The following is a 10450-nucleotide window of genomic DNA, read 5'->3' as shown; positions in this document are numbered from 1 at the left end:
TAAAAGTAGAAGTACTCAGGTCTTGTACTTGAGTAAAAGTAGAAGTACTCAGATCTTGTACTTGAGTAAAAGTAGAAGTACTCAGATCGTGTGATTGAGTGAAAGTAGAAGTACTCAGATCTTGTACTTGAGTAAAAGTAGAAGTACCAGAGTGTAGGAATACTCTGTTACAGTAAAAGTCCTGCATTCAAAATGTCCCTAAAGTAAAAGTAGAAAAGTATTCTCATCAAAATATAGTGAAAGTAGCGACAGTAAAAGTAGTCATTGTGCAGATTGGTCCATTTCAGAATAATATATATGATATGTTTTATAATGATTGATCATGAAAGTGTTCTCAAAGCTGGTAAAGGTGCAGCTAGTCTGAATGACTTTGTATACTGCAGGGTAGCTGGTGGATTTACTCCAGGTGGAACTAAAGTCTGATTTAACACTTGATTAGATTTCACATCATTCATCCACATCTGTGAAGTAACTAAAGATATTAAATACATGTAGTGGAGTAGAAGTACAAAGCAGTATACAATAGAAATACTCAAGTACAGTCCAAGTACCTCAACATTGTATGCTGCCTGCAAACACACACAGGTGTCTCATATGTCATACTACATATTGGTGTATGACATATAATGAGACACCTGTGTGTGTTATCTTACACTTTCTGTCAATTCATTTAAAGTTTCTTCACACTTCCTTGTTCTCTCTAGTGCAGACACACACACACGCACACACGCACAGAGAGGGAGGGAGGGAGGTGCATTATTATCTAGAGTTCAATTATTAACTATCACGCAAAACTGAGACACAGAAGTGAAGAGAAACCGTACAGTCAGAGAGAGAGAGAGAGAGAGAGAGAGAGAGAGAGAGAGAGAGAGAGAGAGAGAGAGAGAGAGAGAGAGAGAGAGAGAGAGAGAGAGAGGTTGGGTTTGGTCAGCCACACACGTCACACACACACTCAGAGGACGTCAGTTCAGGTGTCGGATGTGCTTTTTTTCAGATGTGTTTTTGATGCAACATGGAGCTGCTGCCCTCGCTGCTCTCTGCTCTGAAGGCTGAGGATCCAGCCACTCTGGATCAGGAATACAATGTGAGTTTACACGTGTGTGTGTGTGTGTGTGTGTGTGTGTGTGTGTGTGTGTGTGTGTGTGTGTGTGTGTGTGTGTGTGTGTGTGTGTGTGTGTGTGTGTGTGTGTGTGTGTGTGTGTGTGTGTGTGTGTGTGTGTGTGTGTGTGTGTGTGTGTGTGTGTGTGTGTGTGTGTGTGTGTGTGTGTGTGTGTGTGTGTGTGTGTGTGTGTGTGTGTGTGTGTGATTTTTTCACAGCCTCAAGGTGCAACAATTAAATGCGTGTTAGTTTCCATTTCGGCGTACTGCTGACAGATTTGCAGAGCTTTTGCAAGACAACTATATCTGTATTTGAGTCAGAACTAAAAGGAAAATAAGTTAGTTCCTATCAACTTCTATGAAATGATATATACTTCAATACATATTGCATAAAAAGAGTGCACAGCTTCTGCATTTGTGTTAATAAATAAATATATTTAGATAAAAAAATCTCCCTAAATGTCACATGAGAATTCAGGACCTACTGTAGAAGTGAAGTGAAATAAGAGCAGCCCTGGTTTATTGAGGTTAATGTGTGTAAATGTATGAAATGTCACTCTCTCTCTCACACACACACACACACACACACACACACACACACACACACACACACACACACACACACACACACACACACACACACACACACACACACACACACACACACTCTTCTGTTTGTTGCAGCTTCCTCTTACTTTACTTGTTTGTGGTTTGTCTATATGCTGAAACACAAATACGATGTCACACACTTACAAATACACACTTCTTTATGCTCGCATTACCTAATGACACACACACACACACACACACACACACACACACACACACACACACACACACACACACACACACACACACACACACACACACACACACACACACACACACACACACAGTTGGGATTAACTCTCTTGTGTTCCTGGAAAAGGCTTCTGTTTTAGATGAATGTGTTTTAGTGTCTCCATTCAAATGATCTGCAGTCGGTGACATGGAGCTGCTTTGTTTACGTTTGCATGTTTTACTGAGTCTGTCTTCTCTTGTCCAGTTCATGTTGATTGCGCGTATAATCTATCCGACTCAATTTAATGTAAGATGATTAAGTAAATAAGGAATGGAGCGATAGACATGAGAAGATTCACTTTATTGATCACAAATTGGGAAAACATTTCGTCACAGCAGGATGTTAAAATGAGGCACATAATGTGAAAATATAAAAGGGTAGAAAATAAACAAACATAAAATATCTCGAAATAGAAAAGAAAACGAAACTAAAAAGTGAAATATATAAAAGTTGACCATGAAAGATAGAAATCTGACACATTTAAAAGTAGGATATTATTTACATTAAGTGTGCAAGGAATTGTATGTAAAGTTAATTATGAATGTGGAGTGTGAAGAAAAGTCCAGTTATAGGAGAGGAGGAGAGGAGAGTGGAGGTGAAAATGAAACAAGACGAGGAGTAGAGGAGCTGAGGGTTGAGGAAACAAGGAGAGAAGAGGAGGAAACAATGTGAGGAGGGTAGGAAAGGATACAAGGGCAGGAGAGGAGAGGGGATCAGAGCGGAAACGGTCTGCTATCGAAAAAGAGCGGACTGCCGAATGTTGGAAATTCAGCTTTGAGTATTGAACTAAGCTGTGTATTCAAAGTTAATAAAGCATGCTAGGTCTAAATACACCACATTTTTCAGGAGTGCTTCAAGGATGTAAACTAAGTTTGTATCATGTACACTTTGGATAAGGATACATGTAGATACAAATATATCTTTAAACAATTAAAAAGCCTTTAATGTAATTGCATTGCCATGTTTGAACTAAAATGACCTCTGATGTGTTTCGATATCACGTCTTCAACAGGACTATGCAATTACAATATAGACATTTTAGTTGTTTATGTGCCTTAGAGTATTTTGCGAAATTTTGAATATAGTTTAAGTGTGTGTTAGATTTTAATTGCCAAGGTCCGGTGGAAACATGTGTTTTTTTACTGTCCTAAAAGTTGAACAAGACCTTTGCGATTGCAGATTACTCCTTTATCCTAAAATATCAAACACAAAAAGTAAAAAATGTTCTTGTTTTTAATCAGATACAGAAAACATTACGTATCCCAGGGGGAAACTTTGTGACAGTTGTCCCATTTTAGAATTAATAAAATAGAAGAAAATGTATTTAATAACATATATTATATAAACATAAGAAAGGACAAATGTGCCATCAAATATCAAATAAGAGGAAGAAACATAAGAAATTAAATATGTCCAATAAAGATTAAAGGAAAGAAAAACAATTACACGTGAAAATAGTTTAGATTTTTTTACCACAACTTTGAATTTCATGCTTCTTAATCTTACCTGGAAACTAAGATCTTAACAGACAGGATAATTAAAACGTCTGTGTAGGTTTGCGTTGAAGTTAAACTCTTTATATTCTCTATTATTACACGGCTTAGTTGAATATTTAATTCTGATTCGTCAATTTGGACATTCCAGAGGTTGTTAATACTCAGCTAAGAGATTGTTGCTAAGGAGAACAGACCGTTGCTAAGGAGAACAGACCGCTTATAAGGAGAACAGACCGTTGCTAAGGAAAACAGACTGTTGTTAAGGAGAACAGACCGCTTATAAGGAGAACAGACTGTTGCTGAGGAGAACAGACTGTTGCTGAGGAGAAAAGATTGTTGCTAAGGAGAACTGATCGTTGCTAAGTAGAACAGACTGTTGTTAAGGAGAACAGACCGTTGCTAAGGAGAACAGACCGTTGCTAAGGAGAACAGACTGTTGTTAAGGAGAACAGACTGTTGCTGAGGAGAACAGACTGTTGCTAAGGAGAACAGACTGTTGCTAAGGAGAACTGATTGTTGCTAAGTAGAACAGACTGTTGTTAAGGAGAACAGACCGTTGCTAAGGAGAACAGACCGTTGCTAAGGAGAACAGAACGTTGCTAAGGAGGACAGACTGTTGCGAAGGAAAACAGACCGTTGCTAAGGAGTAATAAGGGACTATGTGAAGTCATATCAATCCGCAGACATACGTCAGGTCATTTTAACGTCAGCTGTTGACAACAAACATCAGTTTTCATTCATCACAAAATACTTTGTAATACTTTTACACAGTTTCTACTTTGCTGTATTTGCAGGAGACACGCTTTAAAAGACTGTAAAAGTTGTTTTTCAAATGTTATGATTATCTATTTAAGTGTTGAGAATATATTTTGGAAAAGTAGTCCGGGATAATGACCTGGGTGGACAATAGAGCACATAAACTGTCAGTGCAATTGTGCTTCAAAACAAAAAGAAGGATTCAGACGAAGCAGCCGTTTGCCGTTTGGTCAGCAGACAGTAAATAAGGACAGAATACGTGGTGACGAAAATAAACTCGAAGTGTTTCTAGAAACCAGACGCCAATGTTTACTGAGTGACTCAAACAGAGACGGAGAACAAGCTGCAGGTTATTTCTGCTCTCTCTCTCTCACCGCACCATTATATATATGATCTTTATGTAGTTATGTCGAGAGCGGTTGCTGCTGGCGAGGCTTTATTTTCTGCAATGACTTTGATATTTTAAGAAGTAGGAAGTGAGAATTTGACCACGCATGTTTCTTTACATGCATGCAGGCTGTTAAACCTTCATACTGACAGTGGTGGAAGTAAGATCTCTTTAAATAGCATTAAAATAGACAAAAAGTTAAAATACCCAATTTGCAGAATGGCTCATTTAATAAAGATGCATTCATGTGTCTATTACTTTTTTTAAAATATTTATATATTTTACATGTAAGGGGGTTACAGTGTCAATTAAATTCTACGCATGCACATGGTGTTTTATTATTACATGATTAACTTCATAACCTAGACATACTTTCATTATTAATAAATAAATAAATGCATATATATGTGTCCTTCGGTTCTAAATGTACTTTCTTCATTCGTCTCACCTGTTTCTGTGTAAAGGGGAGACGCCAAGATGGTTTGAATCCAGGAATGTCCTTATCGTATCCCAGAGCATAATATGAGTTATATTGCGAATGTATGTGTCTATTAATGTGTCTCTATTCTACTTTAATGTTACAGGAACACAAGCTTATTTAAATACCTTTATTTAGTAGTTTATGTATAATTACACATCATCATTTGTTTGTTTAACTTCACTTTGTATTATTTATGTAAATCTAGCCAACGCCAACAATAAACTCTCCAGGTAAAGAACATATGACTTCAAACATTATAATGAAACATCTCTGCAGTAACATTATAAGAATAATTTAACACAAACTACATTAGGCCACCTTTTTCCTTCATTCCCATTACTGTGTAAACTAAAGTTCCCTCATCAACCCACAAACTGCATGTGATGGCTAAATCATATTATACTCAATGCATATCAATAACCGTGCAGACTAATTGATCAAATTAACCCGAACCGTAAAGCAGTAACTTTAAAAACAATACATCTGGAGCCATCTATTTCCTGTGATACTGCATCCTGTTGTCTTTAGGATGAATTGGAATTGGGCCTTCACCTTCATATGTTTAGAACTAGCTCTGTTTGCAGCTCATATATTTATTTATTTGTACAAAAAGCAGTATTTTATTCCACTGTACAGTTTTTATTTGTATATTATTTTAGCTTATTTTAATATATAGTGTTAGGGAATAATTTGCTTAGATATTCAACCTTCGACCCAGTTCATAGTTTTCTCTCTTCACTGTCTCCTTTCCTGTGGCCTAGGTCTACGGCCTTGGGTTCTGCTCCTATCTCTCTTAAGGAGAAGCAGCTTGGGCGCATTGCTGTTGCCAGTCTATGACCGAGCACAAGCCGCCATGAGGTAGTTTACTGTTCAGGGACGAAGGATCCCTGGAGCACATTCTTTCCGATGGACGAGAGCTCTAGTTAGATTCAGGGTCCATCATTGTTTAGTCTCACTGATGAAGAATGTTGATTATTACACTCTGAACTAGTTAAAACCTCGAGCTGCAGAAAGAGTTCTTCAGAATTGGTTTGGCAACCGCTGTGTCAACTCGTGACACACCGTAAAAAATAAATAAACCATAAACAAATAAACAATTTTTACGTGTTTAATGTCTTGTGAATGCTCCGGCCGTAACTCCAAATAAACCGTCAGTGTTTGCCTTCAAAGCTCCAGCTCTCGGAGTCCTGACTCTCCATTGCTACAGAAGTTTCCCCCACTGTAGTTAACTTGTTCTCCATTTACCTGAACACATTTGTCCATGTCTATTTCGGTTTCTTCTTTCTTGAATCTTATACAACTTATTTGCCTATATAATGTTTATTTTAAATCCTACATGCCTAATTTGCTGATGTCTTTAAATTATGTAATGTTAATGTAATGTTAATGTGATGTTAATGTAATGTTAATGTCATGTTAATGTAATGTGGCGCTTACGTTCTGCACTGTGCTCTATCCTGCAAGATTTTTTTTTTAAAGTGTCCTCAGTTCCTTAAATACAATTCCGATAAGTCCAACGTTTTATTTGAAACAAAAGGTGTCTTACAGCTCCAGGTTGAATTCATTTTCACTTCCTCTTTCCTGCAGACTCTCATGTTTCAGAGGATGTGACGACCTCATTGTTTAATAAAAGGTACTTCGTCTCCCCTGAAACATCTCGCAGGTTTTAAACCCTCATGGTTTTGTGAGCGGGGGAATAAAACACTGAGTTGGTTTTCAAAAAAGACGCAATGCGATGTGTTTAGCTGCTGCTTCCTGTGTGGCAGTGGAGGTCAGTTAGTCAACACTCTGCTTCCTCATTCTGCTATCTCAGGTTAGTTCATTATTAATCTGCTGAGAAACGTCCTTGTTGTCCCGAAGTGCCTCACAGAGGGAGTAAAGAAACACCCCCTGAAACCACCGTTATGTTGAACTGTTCCGCTTCCACTAATCCTCACTACTGCCCCGAATAAGGATGTGTGTGTGTGTGTGTGTGTGTGTGTGTGTGTGTGTGTGTGTGTGTGTGTGTGTGTGTGTGTGTGTGTGTGTGTGTGTGTGTGTGTGTGTGTGTGTGTGTGTGTGTGTGTGTGTGTGTGTGTGTGTGTGTGTGTGTGTGTGTGTGTGTGTGTGTGTGTGTGTGTGTGTGTGTGTGTGTGTGTGTGTGTGTGTGTGTGTGTGTGTGCTGTGATTGTTTCAAATGTGTTATTGTGAAGCATCACTTTGAAAGATATCAATACATGAGGCTGCAGCGTTCATTTTCCATATGAGGAAACATAATGTCAATAACAGCAAAATAAATATTATAATAATTGTAAAAGATTAATCAAATCTAATAATAATAATTTTACGTGTATGACTTCACTTACAAATGTATTGTCACAACTGAATATATAATAGAAACACAATGAATAAAAAAATTGAGAACAAAAAATAACTAAAATATAGTTAATGAACAGTTTTAAAAACATATAATAACAAGATATGTTGTTTGTGTTTTTTATATTGTTTCTCGTTCCCAATAATATGTGCAATACGTTCTTTTATCAGAAATGTTGTGTTCAATAGTAACCCTCTTTATGTGTGTGTGTGTGTGTGTGTGTGTGTGTGTGTGTGTGTGTGTGTGTGTGTGTGTGTGTGTGTGTGTGTGTGTGTGTGTGTGTGTGTGTGTGTGTGTGTGTGTGTGTGTGTGTGTGTGTGTGTGTGTGTTTGCTTGCAGACGGTGCGTTCACAGACCTCTGTGTTTAAGAGAGAGCTCGGTTTGACCACGGAGGACGGAGCTTTGAAGGAAAACATCAAGAAGAACAGATACAAGGACATCCTGCCATGTAGGACACATCCTAATCCTTCCTTCGTTCCTTCTTTCCTTCCTGTTGTTCCTTTCTTGCCTCCTCCATTATTCCTTGCATCTTTCATCCATCCTTCGTCCCTCTTTCATCCTTTGTTTCCATCCTTCCCTCCATCATTTCTTCCTTCTTCTTTCCTTCTGTCGCTCCTCAAACCCTTCCTTTCTTTCTTACTTCTTTCATCCTTCCTTCCTTCCTTCCTTCCTTCCTCTTCCTTTCTTTCTCGCTGTACTTCGTCAGTAAACATTGTCGTAGCAGCCATTTCTGTCCTTCTTTTGCTACACACTTTATTTTGAAGGCTAATGGAACATTTTAAACTACATATGAAACACTCATAACCCTCTTCGTGTGTGTGTGTGTGTGTGTGTGTGTGTGTGTGTGTGTGTGTGTGTGTGTGTGTGTGTGTGTGTGTGTGTGTGTGTGTGTGTGTGTGTGTGTGTGTGTGTGTGTGTGTGTGTGTGTGTGTGTGTGTGTGTGTGTGTGTGTGTGTGTGTGTGTGTAGATGACCAGTCTCGGGTGGTGTTGTCTCTCCTCACTGCAGACACTGACTCTGATTACATCAATGCCAGCTTCATCAAGGTAAACTGCTTTGGGTTCTTTTCTAATCATAACCATCAAACAGTCATTATGTGTATGTATACAAGTATAATGTAGGGAGGCTGTGGCTCAGTGGATAGTGTGATGGACTTCGAATCAGAGGATAGCAGGCTCAAACCCCACTGCAGTCAGCATGTCGTTGTGTCCCTGAGACACTTCACCCCAAACTGCTCCTGTGGGGATTGTCCACAGTATTGAGTATGTAAGTAGCTTTGGATAAAAGTGTCTAACAAGGGACATGTAATGTAAAAGTGTGTCCTTAGGGGCTCCTCAGGAAAGAAAAGATGCAGTGCAAGTTTAAAGGTCCGATCTCATGCTTTTCCGGTTATCACCCGTCCCCTTGTGTTTTATGAAGGTTGTTCTGCATGTAAACGGTCTGCAGATTCACAAACCCTCAAAGTACACCCAGTAGCGATTAAAACTCTGTCTATGCTGCCCCAGCACGCCTCGTTGGACATTTCTCTTTTTCCGTTTTTTTCTTCCTGGTCACGGTGACGTAACGACCAAATGGACCAATCCGTGGAGCTCATCACACACACACAGCGAACTGTGTGGCGAACAGCCTGGCTGTGTGTGTGTGTGTGTGTGTGTGTGTGTGTGTGTGTGTGTGTGTGTGTGTGTGTGTGTGTGTGTGTGTGTGTGTGTGTGTGTGTGTGTGTGTGTGTGTGTGTGTGTGTGTGTGTGTGTGTGTGTGTGTGTGTGTGTGTGTGTGTGTGTGTGTGTGTGTGTGTGTGTGTGTGTGTGTGTGTGTGTGTGTGCGTGTGCTCAGGCTGAGTTCCGCGGTGTCTCCCTCTCTCGCAGACCCCACGCAGCAGCAGTAGTCCAGCTCACATTGTCCGCTCATCGAACCTCAAAGGGCGGAGCAGCGAGCCCCGCAACGTCCCGCCAACACGGCACCCAGACCCCACGCAGCATTCTCATCTGTTTGTCCTTACTGGTGTGATTTTATGGAGTCCCAGAGAGAAGACTCAATGTTGGTTTTGACCTTTTCGTGGGAAAACTACAGAGCCGCCATATCCTTTAATCCTCATGATTACATAAACACACATACAATTCAGGTTTGATAGGATTTAAACCTGACTCCTGCCTTCTGAATGTCTGCAGGCTCAAAGAAGTCTAAACAGTTCTGCTAGCAGGAGACGAGGCTTTCTAGCCAGAGGGGAACGATGGTGGTAAAAATGAGAGTAAACCATGTCAATCAATAGGATACGGCTGTAATGGGCCTAAGGTCTTTTAGTCGCTCATAAATAAATAAGTAGATCACTGATTCTTTATTTACTATGGATGCTGGCAACAGTCACATAGTCCAAAGTGAGGAGATGTTTGACCAGTAATGGTCGAGGCGGGACTTGAGACAGTTAACCGTCTTGGGTGTGACAACGCTTTCTGGCAGATCATTCCACAAGTCAACCACAAACAGGCTGAAAAAGTTGCGGCGGATAGCCAGTCTTGAGTACTGTTTATTCAATTTGAGGCAGTGTCCACGAGTCCTGGTGTTATAATCCCGTTGTAGTGGGCATGATGTTTTGGAGATATTTGAAAACTTCGATCATATCTATGTGACGATTTACCCTGCTGGGAGACGGGAAGATGTCACGATTTCGTCCCTTCAAACGTGACAGTTACACGGCATTGTTAACCAGTGGAGAAATACCCGGAAATTCCAAGCAAATGCTACCCCGACGGTCGGTTGTTATTGTCAATATTAATATAATAATGATTTATTTTGTAATAGTCACACTCGATTACGCCGATTTTCTTGTTGCCCCAGCTGGTCGACACCTCTTTTAGCAGAAACAAAGGCTACATTAATGTATTAAATCGATGTTAATCCATGCGTGTGGTTGTGGAATTAACGGATGTGACGTTGTGCAATTGCGTTGCCAGGCAACAGCTTCAGTTCATGTTAATTTACAAACTCTTCAACTATAAACTTAGTTATATTTAAAAACATGTTAGAAGGCCTCACGA

The 10450-nt window shown here is 39.7% G+C and overlaps 1 protein-coding gene across 5 annotated transcripts in view; it reads left to right on the top strand.

Moving 5' to 3' along the window:
* The window catches only part of ptpn18 (protein tyrosine phosphatase non-receptor type 18), a 94820-nt gene that overhangs the window by 63589 nt on the left and 20781 nt on the right, over window positions 1-10450 (top strand). For all 5 annotated transcript variants that reach the window (XM_079674478.1, XM_079674475.1, XM_079674477.1 and 2 more), the window contains 3 exons: window positions 995-1084; window positions 7756-7864; window positions 8385-8461. In XM_079674478.1, coding sequence (XP_079530604.1) covers window positions 1013-1084; window positions 7756-7864; window positions 8385-8461 — 258 coding nt within the window. In that variant the 5' untranslated portion in view covers window positions 995-1012. The remainder of the gene's footprint in view (window positions 1-994; window positions 1085-7755; window positions 7865-8384; window positions 8462-10450) is intronic.

The sequence above is a fragment of the Notothenia rossii genome (genome assembly GCF_949606895.1).
Source record: "Notothenia rossii genome assembly, chromosome: 4".
NCBI lineage: Eukaryota > Metazoa > Chordata > Actinopteri > Perciformes > Nototheniidae > Notothenia > Notothenia rossii.
The sequence above is the reverse complement of the archived record's forward strand: the minus strand, read 5'-3'. Positions and strand labels throughout refer to the sequence as shown.